Source organism: Podarcis gaigeae, assembly GCF_964106915.1.
Source record: "Podarcis gaigeae genome assembly, chromosome: 16".
Taxonomy (NCBI): Eukaryota; Metazoa; Chordata; class Lepidosauria; order Squamata; family Lacertidae; genus Podarcis; species Podarcis gaigeae.
In genome coordinates, this window is record NC_139693.1 from 27,674,345 (window position 1) to 27,694,646 (window position 20,302).

The 20,302-nt window shown below is 49.8% G+C and overlaps 2 protein-coding genes across 2 annotated transcripts; one reads left to right on the top strand and one right to left on the bottom strand.

Annotated features, from left to right (window-relative positions):
* Positions 1-5,364: 5,364 nt before the first annotated feature.
* LOC310834198 (derlin-3-like) lies at positions 5,365-11,711 on the top strand. The gene is made up of 7 exons (XM_083717702.1): positions 5,365-5,696; positions 6,131-6,196; positions 6,448-6,521; positions 7,656-7,749; positions 8,515-8,710; positions 10,135-10,225; positions 10,884-11,711. Exons 1-7 carry the CDS (start codon positions 5,604-5,606, stop codon positions 10,987-10,989), a joined length of 720 nt encoding a protein of 239 aa, XP_083573828.1. The 5' UTR covers positions 5,365-5,603; the 3' UTR covers positions 10,990-11,711.
* Positions 11,712-13,595: 1,884 nt separating this feature from the next.
* Positions 13,596-20,068, bottom strand: SMARCB1 (SWI/SNF related BAF chromatin remodeling complex subunit B1). Its single transcript, XM_083717510.1, has 10 exons — positions 19,723-20,068; positions 19,453-19,564; positions 18,505-18,534; positions 17,456-17,585; positions 16,776-16,913; positions 16,080-16,207; positions 15,154-15,320; positions 14,701-14,891; positions 14,296-14,427; positions 13,596-13,910 (listed from the first exon to the last, which is right to left on the bottom strand). The coding sequence occupies exons 1-10, from the start codon at positions 19,813-19,815 to the stop codon at positions 13,871-13,873; spliced, it is 1,161 nt and encodes a 386-aa protein (XP_083573636.1). The 5' UTR covers positions 19,816-20,068; the 3' UTR covers positions 13,596-13,870.
* Between the last annotated feature and the right edge of the window lie 234 nt (positions 20,069-20,302).

A 20,302-nucleotide genomic window follows, 5' to 3' on the forward strand; every position in this document is an offset into this window, starting at 1 on the left:
GGAAGTGAGAGCTGGACCATAAAGAAGGCTGATTGCCGAAGAATTGATGCTTTTGAATTATGGTGCTGGAGGAGACTCTTGAGAGTCCCATGGACTGCAAGAAGAACAAACCTCTCCATTCTTAAGGAAATCAGCCCCGAGAGCTCACTGGAAGGGGAAGGACAGATCCTGAAGCTGAGGCTCCAATACTTTGGCCACCTCATGAGAAGAGAAGACTCCCTGGAAAAGACCCTGATATTGGGCCAGGCACAAGGAGAAGGGGATGACAGAGGACGAGATGGTTGGACAGTGTTCTCGAAGCTACCAACATGAGTTTGACCAAACTGCGGGAGGCAGTGGAAGACAGAAGTGCCTGGCGTGCTCTGGTCCAGGGGGTCACGAAGAGTCAGACATGACTAAACGACTAAACAACAACAACAACAACAAATGCTACTGAGCACCTTCAAGTGGGAGCACGCTTCTCCGCTCGGCCTCCTGCAGGCAACCGGCTCAGGCCCTCCCTGACTCCAAGCAGCTCTGGGGCATCCTCGTATCTGACATTTGGACCGCCCCGAGTTCCTGGACCCAGAAAACCCCTCGAACCTCTCGCCGGTCAACCAACCCATTTGCTTTCCGTGCCGCAAAGCCACCCCCCTCCCGCCGCAATCTTATCTCTTGTTGGATTCCCCCTGCAGGAATCGCTGGAAGAAATCAGTGGATCGCGAAAGCTGTACCATCTTCTGCAGCGCCTTCATCCTGCTGGAAGTCCAGCTGGCCGAGGAGGAGGAGGCAACTGGGGCTGGGAGAGGGAAAGTCCTGCAGGGTCGGCCTGGGCTTTTGGGGGCAGGAATGCAGCTATTTAGTCACCCATTACCCCGGGAGGTGAAGAAGCGGCTCATTTACAATGCTTGCTCCGTAGTTCTCTGTTTATCGCTTCTCATTTGGGGACTGATCATTGCACACCAAGAACCTCCCAATCACTATGACTTCTTGCGCTCCTGTTGACCTTCGCACCTTTCTAGCCTGTGAATTTTTACACGCCTGCTTCCTGAGCTGTCTGTTGCACACCATTAAACGCGTAAAAGACCGGTCTGATCCACTCTGGCCAGGAGGAGGAGCAGAGACTGCCAGCGTCTGTGTGACGACAGCCTGCAGGACACCCTCCGAAGCAGATGGGCTGGGCCTGAGTGTTGGGGACTGAGCATCTCTCTCATCAAAGGGATCACGCACGCACGCTGGGCTGGGTGAGCCTGGAATGACTTTCCACCACTGGGGCATGAGCCATCAAAGTGGCACATGCTGCTCCTCAGACTCTGTCACAAACACCTTCTCCCCGGGCCATAGCTGTCAACGTTTTCCTTTTTTTAAGGGAAATTCCCTTACAGTGGTACCTTGGGTTACAGACGCTTCAAGTTACAGACTCTGCTAACCCAGAAATAGTACCTTGGGTTAAGAACTTTGCTTCAGGATGAGAACAGAAATCACGCGGTAGCGATGTAGCTGTAGCGGAAGGCCCCCATTAGCTAAAGTGGTGCTTCAGGTTAAGAACAGTTTCAGGTTAAGAACGGACCTCCAGAACGAATTAAGTACGTAACCAGAGGTACCACTGTATTTCGAATAGGATTCCTCGCAAGAAAAGGGAAAAGTTGACAGCTATGCGGGAGATCCGGGCGGTCCTATATCCCATTTCATGGACGTGCAAAAGGATCCTGGAATCGGCTTGTCAATGGTTAATGCTAGTCACAAGGGTCTCTGCTCTGTCTTCATATTCAGAAGCCTCAATGCTTGTGAATATCAGTGAATTTCAGTTGCTGGAAACTGCAGCAGGGGAGAGCATTCAAATCCTGCTTGTGAATTTCCCATTGGAGCGGGGGTGCCAACTTGAATAAAATGAATAAAAGTAAGCCCCGCCCCACATAATCAATTGCATGATGCGGTGCATGCACACTATCTGAATGGCAATGCCCATCAACTTTGGGGGGAGGGCAGCTCCCTCAAATATTTTATGGGGAGAGGGCGCTGAAGCCCCAAAGGCCCCTAGGAGTTGGCTCCTGTGTATTGGGGCATCTGGTTGGCCACCGGGAGAGCAGAATGCTGGACGCCTGATCCACCAGGGCTGTTTTGATGTTATTATGGTAAAGGTAAAGGAACCCCTATGGGACGCGGGTGGCGCTGTGGGTTAAACCACAGAGCCTAAGACTTGCTGATCAGAAGGTCAGCAGTTCGAATCCCTGCGACAGGGTGAGTTTCCGTTGCTCGGTCCCTGCTCCTCAAAGCACCTCAAAGTGCAAGTAGATAAATAGGTACTGCTCCGGCGCAAAGGTAAACGGCGTTTCCGTGCGCTGCTTTGGTTCGCCAGAAGCAGCTTAGTCATGCTGGCCACATGACCCGGAAGCTGTACGCCGGCTCCCTCGGCCAATAAAGTGAGATGAGCGCCGCAACCCCAGAGTCGGTCATGACTGGACCTAATGGTCAGGGGTCCTTTACCTTTACCTTAAAGAACCCCTAGATGGTTAAGTCCAGTCAAAGGCGACTGGGGGGGGGGGGGAAGTTATTATGACTGTCCCGCCGGCCTAACCTGTTTCTCGTTTCCTTTTGGGGACCCAATCCTCCGCAGCCCTGGGCACGTGTGCCCTTCCAGCCAGTCTCAGGGCAGATCCACAGTGTACATCACATGACTTTCCCTAAAGAATCCAGGGAACTGAAGTTTGTTCAGTGGTTGGGTTGGAACTATAGTTCTGTGAGAAGCAAACTACAGTTCCCAGTATTATTATTTTTTTGGGGGGGGGGTTGTCGCTTTGGATGTGCTTGAGATGCAAGGCACGGACCTGCCTTCAGTCTTTGGCTGCTCTCGGGAGCCACCTGGTGCTAGAGTTGAGGCCTGCTAGGGTCAGGTTGGAAGAAAGGAGCAGAAAAAGTGTTCTCTGCACTCTTGAGGTTGCAAAGCACAGCACTTGTTATCCTCTCTATTTAAATCTCCCTTTGTGTAGAGATTTTCAAAAGAGAAACATGACAAATCTGAAGAATCATGAATTGTGCAGGATGTTTATGTTAGCCAGATTTAATATGTTTCCCTCGATGATAGTAAGAGGAAGATATTTAGCTCTCACAGAGGCAGAGCGTCTCTGAAAATGTAGTAAACAGGAACTTGATACTTTGGAGTATATTTTATTTTCTGGTGATTTTGGCATTTATGCCAGAAGACTATTATTAGAGGCTTTACAACTCAACAGCCTCAATTCTATGCCACCAACGGTTCAGGACCTGCTCTCGGACAGGAATGATCAGATTCCTTTAATAGTGGCTGAATTTTTGAGTGCTGTCCATGCAGAAAGACTGGGCCATTATAAAGAGATTTAGTGGTTCTTAATTGATCGGTGATGTGGTAGTGTTATATTGTATTATTTATGCAAAATCATTTTCTCTGGACAAACCTTGCTATACTGAGCTCGTATTTGTATACGGCGTTTGTTTGATCATGTGTGGTTTACTATGGCTAATAAAGGATTGACTTTTAAAAAAGTAAGAAAGGAGCAGACTGCGGCGGCTGCCTTAAGGGGGTCTGGAGCATCTGCAGGTGGAGGGCTGGCCTGGCCGCTAAAGACCCGGTTGCTGGGGAAAAGCCACCAGGACTGCAGAGCCGCCTCCCTCTTCTGATACTGCTTAGTGCCTCTGGCAAGCAGGATGCGCTCTCGTCCCACATCAGCTCTGGGATGTCTACCTGGGCTTTACATAGGCCACCCAGGCAGCCCATCCCTGGGGGAGCTTGTGCCTCTGCCAGGTGCTGCTGGATGAGGGGTGAGCAGACCAGAATCCTGGCCAATGGCTGCCCTTCTGGCCTCCCCTGGCAGCAACTAATCCAAGGTTGCGGACGTGGCACATGTTGAAAGCCCACCAGCCTATCTCCCTACTCAATGTGGATTACAATTTTTTTGCAAATATATTGGCCAACAGGCTAAAGAAGGTTTTATCTAAGTATATTCATAAAAACCAGGCAGGATTTCTGCCTGGAAGACATATGAAAGACAACATTAGAAATGTTGTGGATATTTTGGAAAACTTAGAAGCAAGAAAGAGTTGTAAAGCAATGTCAATATTTATTGATGCAGAGGAAGCCTTTGACAATGTATCTTGGAGTTTTATGTTACATAATTTAGAGAGTATGGGGATAGGCCATGATTTTTTAAATGGTATTAAAGCGATCTATCTAGAACAAAAAGCCAAAATTATTGTGATTAATGTGGTTTCAGAGGAAATTAGAATTGAGAAGGGAACCAGGCAAGGGTGCCCACTTTTCCCTCTGCTGTTTATTTCAGTCCTGTTGTGAAAATCAATAAAAAAAAAATTGGGAAAAAAGAAAGCCCACCAGCCGGCCCCTTCTTGGCCCTCTCCGCTCCCTTCCCTTTGAAGGAGGGCAGGATCCAGCAGACAGACGCAGCAGATGTAGGGCCGCATTGCCTCCCCGTGAACCCTCTGGGGGCCATAGCCCAGTGGCGGGCGGAGTTGGATGAGAAGTGGGCAGGAGTGCCTGTACACCTTACATCGGAAGCGAGCCCCACTTCTCGCAAAAAAAAGCTCCTGGGAACTGTGGATTACGCCTCACAGAACTACAATTCCCAGCACCCTGTACAAACTATAGTTCCCAGAATTCTTTTTTTTTAAATAATTTTTTTATTAGATTTTCCACAATGATAACACAGAACCACAAGGCAAAATGATACATGAAAACAGAAAAAAGGGAACAATAAACAGATAAACAATAACAACTTAATTCTTCAAAGCCAACCTTTTAAACATCTTGGTTGACTTCCTCAAATCCCTCCCTTCTGAGTTTCCTTGTAATTAAAAGTAACGGCTTTCCAATATCATAAATAAACCAAAACAATTATAGTCCATCTTATTCACTTTTCTTAACATTCTAAATCCCATTTATTTAATTATAACTTAGTTTAATCCTAGGCCTATTTGTTTCTCACAAGTAATTTCTAATTTTTTATATTACAATATTTATTCAAACAGTCCTTAAATTTCCTCCAGTCCTCTTGCAATTGCTCTTCTTTCTGGTTGCGGATTCTTCCAGTCCAGAATTCTTTGGGACCTAAGCCACGTGCTTTGCATGTCTAGTGTGCGCGCGGAGCATTCGATTCCTCCAGCGAAATTCCGAGAGTTTCTCCATCTAGCAGTTAGGCTCGGAAATCTCCTATCCGTTCCATGAAACGCCTCTAGAACTTTATGTTTCCGTAGCCCCACAGAGAGGCAGCCATAGCAACGGATGGGTCCTGCAAATAGACGCCTCCTTGCTGATTGGTCGACCGTCCGCCGGCCACGGCCACGTGGCTTTTTCTTTCCCCGACACAACACAGCTCGCGCCATGCCATTGGCTTCCAAACCCGTCACTCTTTACTTGCCCGGCCCCGCTGCATAGAGAGTGGCATCCCTCCAGCCCTTGGTGCGCCTGTGAGTGCTCCTGAGTGGCTGCGCTCTCTTTCGGCCACGCCCCTGCGCCCTCTCCCCGCCCTATCAGTGGCTTGACAAGCGAAGGGGCTTGGCCGCTCCGGGAGCCCCGACCTTAAAGGGCGCGTAGCCCTTTCCGCGCTTGCTCCGGGTCTCCTCTTTCCCCCGCCATGGCCTACCAAGGATTCGCCGCGGAGTACCTGGGCATCCCCGCCGTGACGCGCGCCTACACCACCGCCTGTGTCATCACCACTGCTGCCGTGGTAATCGCTGGGGAGGGGGAGAGACAGGGAGGCAGGCGGAGATCCAACAGGGAGAGCCACAACAGCCCGCCCGGTGCGATGCCCGCCTGCCTTGTATGGAGCGCATTTTCTTTCCGGCCCGAGGGTGGCTCTGGGGCGGCGGCGGCGGCGACAGCAGCCCCATCGCCCTTGCCTCGGGCCTGGGGTGGCGGTTTCCGTTCCCTCTCTTGCCAGCAGCCCTTGGGCTCTGCCGCCCCGAGTGGGGATTGCACGAGGACGGCATTGCACGCCTCTCCTCCTCCTGGGAACCAGCTGGGATGAAGGGCGGACGAGGCAGGGCTGCCTGGAAAGCCCCTCTGAGCGGGGGCAACATCAGAGCCCGGCAGGCGCTGCCTTTGCTGTGCGCCCAGGATCCCGGCTCAGCCCGCCATTGCCTGTCTTTTTGTATTTTGCAGCAATTGGAGTTCATCACGCCTTTCCAGCTGTATTTCAATCCGGATCTCATTATCAGGAAGTTCCAGGTGAGGCCTGGCCCTGCCCCCGTTTGCTTGCTAGCCTCAGGGCAGGATGTGTTTGCAGTGGCTGTTTTGACAGTCCCACGCTTGCTTCAGAAAGGACCTATTTCTGGGGACAGGGGAGTTCTCAGGAAGTGTTGGCGGAAGCAAGCAACAGGCTTCTTGCAAGAAGACTGTGTGTGCATCTGGTGGAGGGTGCTGGGGTTGGTGCTGTATTTGGCCACCTGGTACTCTTTTCTTTTCTCCTTTTCTTGCAGATCTGGCGACTCATCACCAACTTCCTGTTTTTTGGGCCGCTGGGATTCAGCTTCTTCTTCAACATGATATTCCTGTATTCTTTGACCCTGGCTACTTATTTTTGCTCTCTCTCTCTCTGCCCCTTTCAAAAAGTGTTCTTGGCTTATCTTGACAGCAGAATGACCTGCCCTTTGCCTCTCCTGCCTCTGAAGGTCTGCATGGGTAAACGACACAGCCCTTAAGACAAAAAAAGCAGCTGGAGAGCAGAATCCTAAAAGTAACAAGAGCCAAAATTGATATGGTCTCTTAGCGGTAGCTCTCACAACCGTTTCTGACCATGTGGCCCACCTAGAACGTGTGAGCAAGGACTGTACCCCAGTTCATGGACTGGGAGGGAGACAAGGGCTGCACATGTTAAATAGCAGCACATAAACTACCACATTAAACTGTAGAGCAAAGTATCAAATCTGGTCCAAGATGTAAAATTCACAACTCTGGTGGGAATTTTCTTCCCAGGCTTAGGAAGCCCACTTAGCTGCACAGCTCAGATGGGAAACAAGGCAAATCTCAGCTTGCTAGAAGGAAGCTTGGTCCAAGTCAGGAACTGGAATAGATGGAGAGCATTTGATCCGTGCCACAGTAATAGGGGTATTCAGACCATACCCGCCTCATACTTTTGGAGCAGGGCGTTGCTGAAATGAATGGATGGTGATGGGATCAGAAACTTCCATGCCTAGTAACCCTAACATACAAAATCTCTCTTCTTAGGACTGAAAGGCTGTTACCAAGGTGCTTTCCCCAGAGCACTGGAAACTCCAATGTATACTTATGAAATGTGCAGTTGGGGCACCCCGAAAAGGAGGAGCCCCGTGTATGTCCTGCTACCCTCTAGCCAAGGACTGCTCAGGGTTAGGGTTAGGGTATGCAAGTTGCTATTGTTTTCAAATGAATCTCCAGTCCTTCTGAAGCCAAATCCCTGGCCAAGTTCACACTGTGCTGCAGCAGGGCCAAAGGTGTTGCCTCTAACTTCTGCAGATGTGTTGGGAAACCTTCTGCCCTCAAGGTAAAAGGCTCTGTGGTTTGGTTCAGATCTGCCCGCCCTTGCCCAAGTGGCTGTTTTTGTGGTGAAATGACTTGTGTCTGCATTAGCCCTAGGGCCATTCTGCCTAGCAATCCATCCATCCGTTAGTTTCCTTTACTACCTCCCTCCATTGCTGCCTGCTCAAAGGTACAGATACTGCCGGATGCTGGAAGAAGGCTCTTTCCGCGGAAGGACTGCAGACTTCATCTTCATGTTCCTCTTTGGAGGGTTTCTCATGACAGTATCCTTTCCCGTTGATTTGCTAAGTGTTCTGCTTCCGGATTGGTTTTGCTCTCACCTGGGACCATGGCAAAGGGGCTGCCACCCTGTCCATTCTGAAGGATCATGAAAGGCTTTTAGAACTCACATAATCTGTTTTTAAAACTGCTGCCTTGGTTGCTAGTTTGCTTCTAGACTAGGGCTGGGCAATACCTGATTCTTCAACATCCTGATATATCACCAGCTAAACATCGCGAAATACCTATATATCATGATGTCTGGAATAAGGATGAAGCTATATAGAGGCATCGGCTGGCTTCATGGCTTTTTCTGCATCGTGATTTTTGCATAGCGCACACACGCACGATTCACTATATATTGCCATGTCTAACAGATTGCCACCATTTGGACTTCAAACTGGTTTTGGATGATGTATCCATATATTGCCCAGCCTTATTCTGTACCCAATTCCAAGGTGCTTTCATTAGTGTTGAGCTCAAAACGACTTTGCCTCAAAGTATCTGCAGGATCGCAAGATCTGCAATACTCTCTCAGGCGTTAAGACCTGCAGAGGGAGTGCTTTTGGTAGTTCCACTGCCGAGAGGTTAGGGTGGTAATTTGTTTTAATATTGTATTTTTAAATTGCTGTGACCTCCCTCGGACCTTAAACTGAAGGGCAGGTAATAAATAATAATAATGATAGGAATCTGCTTTAGGGGACTTTTTCGGCCTTTGTTGAACCAATTAAATCTCTCCCCACCGCCTGCCTTGACTCTGTAGCTCTCAGCTTTTTGGACTCTTTGCCAGCCTCTTCTTCCTGGGCCAGGCCTTCACCATCATGCTGGTTTACGTGTGGAGCCGGAGGAATCCCTATATCCGCATGAACTTCTTTGGACTGCTGAACTTCCAGGCGCCTTTCTTGCCCTGGGTCCTGATGGGCTTCTCACTGCTGCTGGGCAATTCCATCATCATTGACCTCTTAGGTGAGGGCGGGAGCTTCCTCTTCTTGCAGAGCTTCTCGGTATATATGTGAGGAGCTGGTTCTCACAAACAGTGGCATAGCATGGGGCTGGGGCTACCGGGGTAATTGCCCATGCACAATGTTTTTTAGGGGTGCACCGCTGCAGCTGCCACCCTGATTGGAGGAGCTCCCTGTCCTGCCCACCTGAGCAGCACGCCAAGCAGGAGGTGGGAGAGGATGGGCCTTTGCATCCCTTGGCCAGGGGGCGTTCCTCCACTGGTGGGAGAGGCGGGCAGGTGGCAGCAGCAGGGAGGCTCTGTCAGGCAGCTGCAGCAGCAGCAGAAGCTGCATGGGGACACCAGTTTGGGGTGCCATACTTTCCTTGCCCCGAGCACTGGCAAACCATGCTATGCCACTGCTCACAAAGGCTTTGCCAGGTGAGGGCTGTGCTGCCTCTGCAGCTCCCTTGCAGATAGTTGCTTTGCCGCCTTGAGGACTATTCAGATGCTGTGAAAGGCAACGTGCTGATAATGCTGGTGTAGCTTTCCAAGATGTTATCTTTTAGGAGTGTTATGTGTGGGTGTTGATGAGGCAAAACACCCAGTCAGTGCCTGGAGGCGGCTTCTCCAAGGCTTGCAGCTAGCTATGGCTGTATCCACAGGATCGGGGCCTGGTTTGGGAAGCAGTTAGAAAAGGGGGATATCCAGGCAAGGCACTGCAGTTCCTGGGGACAGTCTAGGACAGGCATGGCCAAACTTGGCCCTCCAGCTGTTTTGAGACTACAATTCCCATCATCCCTGACAACTGGTCCTGTTAGCTAGGGATGATGGGAGTTGCAGTCCCCAAACGGCTGGATGGCCAAGTTTGGCCATGCGTGGTGTAGGAGATGTGCTGCTGTGGAGAAGAGTCCCAAGACTGGATGGAGGTGGCTGGCTTGTGATGGGGTAGGGAGAAAAAGGAGGATGGATTTGTGCAGTGATAGCACATAGTCAAGTCCCCTGGTGCTCCTGCTTTTGAAAGCAGGTTTCTGCCCCAGCTCTGACAGCCCACACTAGTGACCCAACAGATGCTGTCATCCTGAGAAGGTGGAAGCAGAGAGGCAGAGATTCTGTTTCCTATTGGCCAGAGGCTGCGCTGCTGGACCAATGACCCTAAGAGCGTCATCCTATCCCAAACAGTTGTCAAATGCAGGTGTTTTTACCTTATTGAAATCAGTGTCCGTACCTGCAGGGTTTAAGAAGTGTCTCAATTTACAGGGCTCATGCCTCATCTTCTCTTTGAACTGCTGCTACGCTGCAGAAGATTCTGGGGGCAAATTGTCACAAACCAGCAGTGCACTGAGGGAAATATATTTGGGTGGTGGGCTATGGAAACGATGCCATTGCCTCTAGCTATACTGGCTAGTATACTAGATAGTAGCTTCTCAGACCTTTGTTCCTCCTGTAGGAATTGCCGTGGGTCATGTCTATTACTTCCTTGAGGATGTCTTTCCCAACCAACCCGGAGGGAAAAAGTTGTTACTAACACCAGGATTCCTGTAAGTAAACCGCCAACTTTATCAGGCAGTCCTACAAAGCAGGTTGAAGAATGGCCACCCTCATTTGACCATAGAAGCACCTGGAGAGGCAGTATTATGATGGATGCAGATGTGCCTTGACTAGAAAATGGGGAGAGGGAGGATCTTCAGTGTTTGAAGGAATAGAGCAGGCATAAAAGGAAATGGAAGAGGACTACACATACATTTTGGTTGTATACACCTAAAAACGTTAACAGGCGAATGAGACAAGCAACACCAATGAGCCTCGTTGGTTCCCCAGTGTACACTTGGTGCCATACAAACATTTGGCAAGGCTAAGCATGTCCCAGCAAGCTCCCCGCACCCCGTGTTATAAGAAAGGTAGACTGCTCCAACAATGCAGGTTGCCAGCCACAGACCCTTCCTTTCCTTATAGGTTCTTCCTGTTAAGTTAAATGTTTCTGGTCCGGATTAGGAGATTTTGAGCATGTTTAGAGATCTTCATGTGCTTTTAGGTGGTTGTGTCGCAGAATAGGGACCTGTTTTTGCGTAACAGCCTCCCACCAAAACAAGCAAAAGGGAAGGAGCAGCTCATTTGAGTTCCCTCTTTCAGTGTAGGAAAGTGTGTTTTGTCTTTGCAGCATGGATCTCATTTTGTGGTTGGGGTTTTCCTTCGCAGAAAGCTGGTATTTGACCCTCCTGAAGAAGACCCCAACTACAACCCGCTCCCGGAAGACCACCCTATGCCTGCTCCAGACCAAAACCTGCCACAGGAGCCCCAATAGTGACGGCACAGCAAGTCCCTTCTGCCTAAGACTGAGACTGTTCTGCACGGACAGGTGTGTGGATGGCCCCCTGAGCAGCACCACAGCTGGTTGGGTTGCATTCTCCTGCCACTCCAATTCCCTTCTGCTGCTAAGCTGTCCTCTAGTGTTGTGGATAGGATGGGGGGAAATTCTGTTTATGTGCCAGATGCTGTAAAGGACTAGAAGATGATGAATTTGCACTGGACAAACTACAGGCAGAAGGCAACTGGGCAGATGCTGAACCTTGCACTCAGTCAACTTCCACGTTAAACCAAAAAATCCAATCTCCTGTTGCTGGGCCCAAGAAGATAGGCTGTTGGTGGAACTGCCCCCCTGCCGCAACTCTGGATCTCACCCAGAATTTAGCCTAGCATGTTTCAGCATTCTCAGGCCTCACTGGGCAGTTCTTGTGCAGCCAGTACTAATTCCATGAGATGTCTGCGGCCCTGACCACCTGCCTCTCCAGCATTCCCTCACCTACCCCACTGTTTTGCCAATTTATTTCAACCTCTGTAAAAATAATAAATGTGGGAAGCAAAATAGAGTGCATAGCCACTGTGTCCTTTAAAGTTACAGCTCTGGATCTCAGGAGCAAGCCTCTCCTGTTTTGCAGCTGTGGCTGTGGCTGCAAATATACAAGGCCAATGCCTCAAGAAACTCTGGGTGAGTGGGGCTAATTAAAGTGAGACCTGAATCCAAAATCTATTTGTCTCTTGACTACATCTTTTGCTTCTTTCTGCTTCCTGAGCCTTGACATTATTCTCAGGCAGCAGTTAAAGTGCCTGATATCATGTTTTATAAAACTCGGTTTAATACAAAAGCTGCTGCCTGAAGTTCTGGTTCTATAGTCTCAGAAACCCAGGGCATGCCTTGAAACTGATGGACCTTGGCTGGACTCTGCAGCCTCCAAGGGAGCCTTCCTCACATGTAGTGTCCTGTTTTCCTGCAATGTTGGGCTTCCCTCAACTAGCTGCAGCTCAAGTGGAGGAATCAGAGAAGGAAAAAGATGCTCACCATGGCAAGCCAGTGGTGAAGGCCAAAGCCATGGGTCAACACTGGGCTGCTTCACAGAAGCAGATTCTGGAATGGGATACTGTGGTACCTCGGGTTAAGTACTTAACTTGTTCCGGAGGTCTGTTCTTAACCTGAAGCTTTAGCACAACTTTAGCTAACGGGGCTTCCTGCTGCCACCGCGCCGCAGTGTTCTCATTCTGAAGCAAAGTTCTTAACCCGAAGTGCTATTTCTGGGTTAGTGGAGTCTGTAACCTGAAGTGTATGTAACCCGAGGTACCACTGTACTGACAACATGTCAATAGCCTTAGTGTTGTATGAATATCAGGATGTGCTGGTCCTGGAAAGGGATGAAGTGTTCATGCAACAACTGCTTTCCAGGGAGCAGGAGGCGGTCTGTCATTTCTATTATGTAGCATGATCCAACTCACGTTAGAAAATAGATTTTTTTTAAAGGTAGCGCACAAACAGCAGCAACTTCAAAAGTATTAGCTTACAGAGGGGAGAGAAATACCTGGGTTTCTCTGTGAAGCCAACAATCCAAATTGCTGAATATCCAACCATTAGACTCGGGCACATCACTCTGGCTTAGTCCTCTTGTAGTGATCTGTGACTCTTGTTAATGTTTAAGAGACAGATGTTGGAAAGAGAAGATGCCCCTGATGGGGAGAATGTACAAAGTACCAGCTTGCAAGCACTGCCTGTGACAAACAGCTTAGGTAGTTCATTCAAGCCCTGCCTAAACCTGGTGGATTCTCCAGCTGCAGCTTCTGTTGGTGCTGCTTGGCCGGGCTTGTATACAGCTGCATGCACTGGAGACCCACAATGGCAGTTCAATGTTCTGGCAATAAGCATGACCTGCCCTGGTAGTATTCTGCTGCAGTGTGTGTGTGTGTGTGTGTGTGTGTGTGTGTGTGTGTGTGCAATGGGATAGGGGAGGGAGAAGGCAGCCTCCATCCCATGCCAGATTCAAGTGCTTTGTTAAAACATAATAGGCAACAGTCCCAACACAGACTGTTCCTGTTGTTGTTTTTAAGACATATTCAGAAACCGCACTGGGCTCATTCTGCTAAGAGCAGGTAGAGCAGATTGACTCCTGTACAGACACATTTTAAGACTTAAAAACAACTCTAGCCTTGCTGCTTTAACACCAAGCACTAAAACAAAGCTAAGCAGATTTGTTAACTGACCCTTTGTGAAAGATGCCCACAAGCTGCTAGCTACAGCTGTACCTTTTTGAGAAACTACATCCCTCTCTAACAGCACCCCTCATCTTTGTACAGAAGGATGGGTTGCAGAAAAAAAGCCACTGCTGTGTGAAATAATAGTAATAAAAAACAGAAGGTCATTGGTGCTAGTCTGGACTAGGAGGGGAGAACCTTTGGGGCTCCAGATGTGGTTGAACTACAACTCCCATCATGCTTTGCCCATTTACTGTGCGTGTTAGGACTGATGCAAGCTGTAGTTCATCAACATCTGGGAAGCCAAGGCTGCCCCATCCGTGGTGTAGACTTGGAAGGCAAAGGCAGGAAAGAAAACTGGGAATGCACATCAGAGAAGGCCTGACAAACAAAAATTATTATTCATTTATTTAAAAACTTGTCCTAAGGTTTTTGGGGGAGGGGGGGAGAGAAGGGCTCAGACAGCTGCCACAGGTCTTTATTGGACCCCTTGTTTGACAGGTACCCACGAGGTGGAGAGGTCACCATCCTTCTGGTCTGCTGGGCCAGCCAATGCAAGTACCGCCAGTCCCCAGGTGGGCATAGAAAGCATAACAAATGCTTGCCCTACGCTTGGCTCCTCATGGACACAGCCTGGAGGCTGAATCCTCTTGTCCACTTCAGGAGGGTTACCAAGCTGGAGCTGTGTTAGCCAAACGTCTCATCCGCCTGCAAGGAAGAAAACAAATTGTTATGAACAGTGATGGCAACAGCAGCAGCAGATGTGGGGGGATTGTTTTAGCTTAGACCGGAGCAACTGCAGGTGGGTGTGAAAACACATCCCCCCAAACTTCAACGGCGCCCCATGATATCTATGAGGAAACGTTTCCAAGAAGTCCCACTTCGACCAACCAGCGGCATTTGCTGCAGTGGGAAGTTGTAATGGCCAAGTAACCTAATGGGACCCCTGTGCTTCTTGCTGAGGTCTGGAGTTCAGCTTGCATAGTAAACGAGAGATGCTTGCAAAGTCACAAGAGGCAAAACAAAACCTTCCCCTTCTCAGCTCATGTCTTTGACAAAAAGGGCAGTACACAATCCACAGGGGAAGGCGCACCTTGTGTTTCTGTCTTGGTCTCGAATTTTCTTCTCCATCTCTGCATCTGTCAGGGTTTCAAGTAGAGGGCACCACTGGTCAGCATCCCCAGTGTTACGAATGGCAATCTCCACCGTTGGCAGGGGGTTCTCACTGGAAGAGGGGGAAAGAAACACAGCTCAGCCCCAAAGCCTGGAGAACTTGGGCATGTGCTTTAATTTGAAGCCAGATCCATCATGGGGCATCACACGAAGAACCAGCAGCACACCCAAAGCCAAGCAGGCAGTAGACTATGGAGGACACACCACCAAGCAAATCAGCCTGTTACACACTAGCTGGAGCCTTGTGGTCAGGATATCCAAACAATATAGGATTTGCTACCTCCCAATTTTGCAATCCTACAGAAGCACCAGTTGCACCCCTTACCTGAACGCGTACGTCTTCTGATGCCAGCTCAGCTGCCCCCGGATACTGTAAGCGATGGTGGTGACGAACTCGCCGCCCAGCCCGAGTTCTGAGCACAGCTTCAGGGCAAACTTTTCCGGGGAGTTCTCCTTTTCAGACATGTCCCACTCAAACTGGTCTACCAGGGAGATGTTCCCCACATGGATGTTGAGCTAGATGCAAATGCCACAACTGAGTATCCTATATTTCAAATGGCCTTAAGCCAACCCCTTTGCCCCCACCCTGCCTTGCTGTGGAAAAATGAGGAAAATGGCTTCCTCCCTTTTAAGTGCTAAGGAGTTTGCATATAGCCCCACTGGCAGATCCTCCTTTATTTTGGGTACAACTTGAACTCAGCACATCACTGGGAAATCCATTGCAGTGTGCCTCAAGCAAGAGTCACTTTCAGAACCAACTATGTCTAAGTCTCCTTGCCTTAATAATGACGCGTTGATCTGACTGGTCCTCCAGAATACTGTCTGTAGGGTAGGACTCAATCTGCTGCCGTATTGCTGACGCGATTGCCGGGACAAAGGTCAGGGGATTCAAATCCAGATCATCGCAGAGAATCTCCGAAAACATTTCCGGGGTCATTAGTTTTTCTGATGGAAGCAAAGAAATCCAGATTATTGCCATGGTGCTTGTCTAATATCTAGTAGCTTACTTACTGCACCCTAAAATGATGGATCTTAAGCAGCCTACAAAAGGGAGCTTGTTAAGATACCCCTCAGTGAATTTGCCTCTGCCCCCTGCTCTCTGCCTCTTCTAGGCTCAGCATTGCTCCCATCTACTCGCTTAACAGACAAATCTATGAATAATTAGGCAGTGGCAGCTACTCCCCTTTTCCTCTGCACAAGAGCAAAGAATCATAGTATTCTGGAGTTGGGAGGAACCATGAGGGTCATCTAGTCCAACCTCTTGCAGTGCAGGAATCAACCCTGAGATTAAAAGAGTCTCGTGCTCTACTGTCTGAGCTGCTGGATCAGGCCAAAGGGGCCCGCATAGTCCAGCATCCAGAGAATAGCCACCAGATGCCTGTTACAACATCTTTCCTGCAGCTGCTTCCTTGCTCATCTCTGCTGTGTCAGACCAGGGATGGGTGAACAAGCAGCCTGTGATGGTGTCAAGGAGGTCCAGGGGGTTCTTGGCAGTGCACATTTGACCAGGATGCAGCCCACAGCATTTGCCCAACCCCTAAAACTAGTCCGCAAATTAAACTCCTTCTCAAACTGTTGCCTCTTCAGCAACTTCTGCAACCACTGGATTTTGTTTCTGCTATTTTTCAGAAGTGCAGCAGCTGGCATTAGGAAAGGTCACGTTTTATATAACATTGGATTGTCCACTTCTTCTCCCCTACACACCATTCATGTTCCATGTAAAAGCGTCTCTCAGTTTCTGCCCGTCAATTTCCATGTCGAGGCGGATGGGAACCAGCACCTCTGGCTGGGAGGCATTCTCATGGATCACAGCTGGGTCGTGGTCATCAAAGCTAAAATACAAAAAGGGGGGCAGGACAGAGACATTTGGGGAGGCAGGAACAGTGCCTCCATGTGGGTGCGGGGAAAAGAAGCACGAGTTCCAAGGCCCAGAGCTTGTTTTCACTGGAAGAGCCAGGAAACAAAAGAACATGCACAGAGTGCATGCTACATCGGGGATAGGGAGGACTCTTCCTGAGAGGAGAGCAGGGCTTCCTAGACAAACCTGAGCTCCCAAAATCAAGCCTTGCCCCGGTGTTCAACGAAAGGACAGGAGTATATGAAGGAAGAATTGCAGCCACATCCTGCTTCCCTGCTAGAAGTTGATGATTAGCCTCATTCTGATGAGAAGGACCAATGCTGGGAAACTCAGGGTTGTATCCAACCAAGTTTCACTTGGGAGTAGACACACCGAAGTGAACGGACTGAAGTTTGTCATGTTCACTCATTTCAGCGGGTCCACTCTATGACAGCCCCAGCCCTCAGACCTGCACATCGGCTTCCTCTGTCCACACGCTCAGCAGCATTACCTTGTGTGTCAATGTTCCCTCACTTCTTCCTAAAAGCCAGCAACAAACTTACCAGAGGGGGAAGGTTCTCTTCTTGTCTCTGCCCATCCGATTTCTGTTAATGGTGGTCGAGCATGGCACAGCGTCAAGGTGGTGGGAGCTGTTGGGAAGGGTCGGAACCCACTGACTGTTCCTTTTTGCCTTCTGTTCCCTAGGAGAGGAGACCACTGGTGAATGGGGAACAATCTTCAGAACCTAAGCATTTGTATGTGTGTGAGAGTGAACGCACACAAACCTCAATGGCATGACCCTTCATCTGCAACATGCTGCAAATATAGTGACTCAAATAACATAAGACTAGATGTGTTACTAATACAACTCAGTATCCCACTGACAGGAAAATCAAGAGCTGTTGGTTAAAGTGAGTAACTTTTAGAACTTTTCATTATGCTGCAAGTCTCCTGAGGAAACTGAGGGTCTTTCTTCACACAGTTTCATTCTGCCTTGTTTGGCTTTTCCTTTCCCACAAAGGAGAGCCACTGTGGTATAGTGCTTAGAGCATCAGACTAGGACTGGGGAGACCCTGGTTCAAATTAGTATTTGCCCATGAAGCTCACTATGTGATCTTGGCCAGTCACCAACTCTTAGCCTAACCTACAGAGTTGTTGTGAGGATGAAATGTGGGAGCAGCAGCACCATGCACACAACCTCAAGCTCCTTCGGGGGGAAGGCAATATATAAATATGCAACTACCTAAGGTAGGTGGGAGGCTCAGTGCTGATGGAGACTGCCTTGTATTTCTCATCATTTCCATCCAGGATCTCTTCTACTTCAGAGGCTTTCAAGAGAGTCACACTTGTGGCCAGTGTGGTATAACCGTGATCTAAAAGAGGAGAGGGAAGAAGAGAAAGTGGTGTGGTTCATGAGGGGTATCATCTGCCAGGGGAGGAGATTCCCCCCCCCACCGCTAAGAGATGCAGTCACCCATTTCATAGTCCCTTCAATAGTCTGCATGGGCTGGAGCCAGTGCCCATAGAATAAAGTGAGCTTCCCTGGCTCCCTTTCTCCCGAGTTTCTGACAAGCAGCTTTCACAAAACGGAGCCAAAAACTCTCCCTTTGCAAACACTTGAAGAACACGTCACTTTCAGGTTAGGCAGAATATAGCACATCCCTGCCCTTCAAAAATCTTTTAAGAGACATATGCTGTCCAGTCGCTGAGACAAACTCCAGACACACTCTCGGAAGGATATCCTATAGAGTTCACAGGGCTGATTCAAAGAAACCAGAACTGGCCCAAAGTCTATACTGAGGGGATGTAAAGGTGGGCAGGATTTATCCCTTTCCTATTCTGAACTAAGTGAGGATTTAGCACCAGTAGAGTGGCAGGTGCATCCCTCTCCCCACTCAGCTTGCACACTAGATTGCTAAACCCATGGCAAGATCATTCGTTTCCACCTCTACAACCTCGAGAAGAAAAACGCTGCATATCTAAGAGCTACCAGAAATGCAAACAAGCATTTGGCACAGTGCTGGAATCCAAGGCCCTGCAGGAAGAGGGAGATGCTCTTCTCCAGTTAGTCTAGTCAAAAAGCAACGTGACACTCCCTGCTAGTCAAAAAGCAACGTGATGCTCGCCAACCCTACCCTGGGCTCCACAGATAAGACCAGAAAATCTTAAAATCATGGAGGCAGCAAAGCAAATTCAGCATATATCGAGTAGCCCTTCAGACACTGCCGGAAGACTCGGTGTGAGCAAAGCAGAGCCTCAGTAAGAAGAAGAGACCCCCGAGTTTCAACTTACATCGTCTGGGACTGTGACTTCGTTGGTTTTCTGTGGGGAAGAGAGAAGAAAATGTCAAAGGGGCGGATGCCAATGCCGGGGACCTTGCATTGCTGGCTGGTGGGGTGGGGAGTTAGGGATGGGAGACGATGACAACAGCACAACCTCCTCCCCCTCCTTGGAAGGGCTGCAACCCCCTCCCCCCAACCCCCTGCTTGCAGTTGCATAGCCAATGGGGGGGGGCTCTGGAAAGGGGCTGGCCGGGCAGCGGGCCTCCCTTCCTCCTACCAGTGGGTTGGTGTGTGTGGGCAGGGCCGGATTTAGGTTTGATGAGGCCCTAAGCTACTGAAGGCAATAAGGCCCTTTATATGTCCATCTGTCCTTTGTCAACAACAAATTGTCCCTGTTTTTGTGTGCTAAATATCTGCTATATGGTAATTTATGGACCTAACAGGTATCTAAAGTCATATGCACACAACAAAATATGAATTTTATCAAAGCAATTGTTGAACTGAAATACAATTAAAGAAGTATATTAATAGTGAAATAATTATGAAGCCTTTTATATGTCCAGCTGTCTTTTGTCAACAACAAATTGTTAGTTTTTTTGTGTTGAATATATGCTATATGGTAATTTGTGGACCTAATAGGTATCTAAAGCCATATGCACAAAACAAAATATGTCTTTTATCAAAGTAATTGTCGAACTGAAATACAATTAAGTAGTATATTAATAGTGAAATAATTTTGAAGCTGTAACTTAATATGGTTTATTCATAAACTTAATAATGCAAACACATTGGCATTTGGCAATAAGAAAAGTTCCTTTAGAAACACAAAGACTCATAATTTTTGGGGGGCCCCGCCCCCCAAGAGTGTGGGGCCCTCAACCACAGCTTGTTTAGCTTATAGGTAAATCCGGCCCTGTGTGTGGGGTGGGGGTCCTGCCCGCCCGCCCTGCTCACCCACCGTGGGAAGAGGCGACGATCTTCTTGCGCTCCTCCACCGTGGCCAGGCGCCTCCAGAGCGACGGGTAGCGCTTGTACAGGGAGCCCCGGAACATCCGCAGGTAGTTGCCCACCTGCAAGGGGACGCAGCCACAGGACCCTCCTCGTCAGGCGCCGCCGCCCGCTCGACTGGGACCCCCCCCCAGCCTCCCCCAACGAGCGCGGGAGGCGCCGCTCCAGCCCCTCCGCCTCCCTCGGCCGCCGCCGCCGCCGCGCCCCGCTCCCTCCTCACCTCAGAGCCTATCATGAAGAACTCGCCGTCCTCCTCCAGCTGGAACTTGACGGGCTTCTGCCCGAAGGTCTTGCTCAGCGCCATCATCATCATCTCGGCAGCGGCGGCGGCTTGAGGCAAGGCCGGGAGGGATGAAGCAGGCCAGGCCGGGAAAAAGCGACGGGAGGCGGCCGCGGCCTAACTGGGGGGCTAGTGCGCACGCGCGGCCACGGCAGCCAGGCTCCTTGCCGGGAGTGGGAGGGCGGTGGAGGCCACGCCCCATGCCCCTCCCTCCTCCCTGCTGCGCTCCTCCCTGCGCCTGCGCGAGGGGAAGGGCGGGTTTTCCTTTCTTTCTTTCCTCCTCCCACCCTGGCGGGGGGGGGGGGAGGTTATGAAAAGGAAACCCCGCCCCTCCCCTCCCCTGGAGGGCGGGATTGGCTGAGCTCTAGGGGCGGAGCCTGTCCGCAGGCCTTTGGCTGCGCCGCGCAAAAAGCCCTCTAGAGGGCGCTCCTACCTCCCTTCTGACTGGTGCTCCCAGCAGCCCCTACTGTCGGAGCTGGGATGAGCGAGTTATTTATGTATTTATTTTATTTATTTAATT

Excerpts from the sequence above, each read along its gene's own strand:
- LOC310834198 (XM_083717702.1), top strand. The coding sequence starts at position 5,604 with ATGGCCTACCAAGGATTCGCCGCGGAGTACCTGGGCATCCCCGCCGTG. Across the intron at positions 6,197-6,447 it reads TCATTATCAGGAAGTTCCAG|ATCTGGCGACTCATCACCAA; the intron begins GTGAGGCCTGGC and ends CTTTTCTTGCAG. Across the intron at positions 8,711-10,134 it reads CATCATCATTGACCTCTTAG|GAATTGCCGTGGGTCATGTC; the intron begins GTGAGGGCGGGA and ends TTCCTCCTGTAG.
- SMARCB1 (XM_083717510.1), bottom strand. The coding sequence starts at position 19,815 with ATGATGATGATGGCGCTGAGCAAGACCTTCGGGCAGAAGCCCGTCAAG. Across the intron at positions 16,914-17,455 it reads GAGCCTCCCACCTACCTTAG|GGAACAGAAGGCAAAAAGGA; the intron begins GTAGTTGCATAT and ends CTCCTCTCCTAG. Across the intron at positions 13,911-14,295 it reads GACCAAGACAGAAACACAAG|GCGGATGAGACGTTTGGCTA; the intron begins GTGCGCCTTCCC and ends TCTTCCTTGCAG.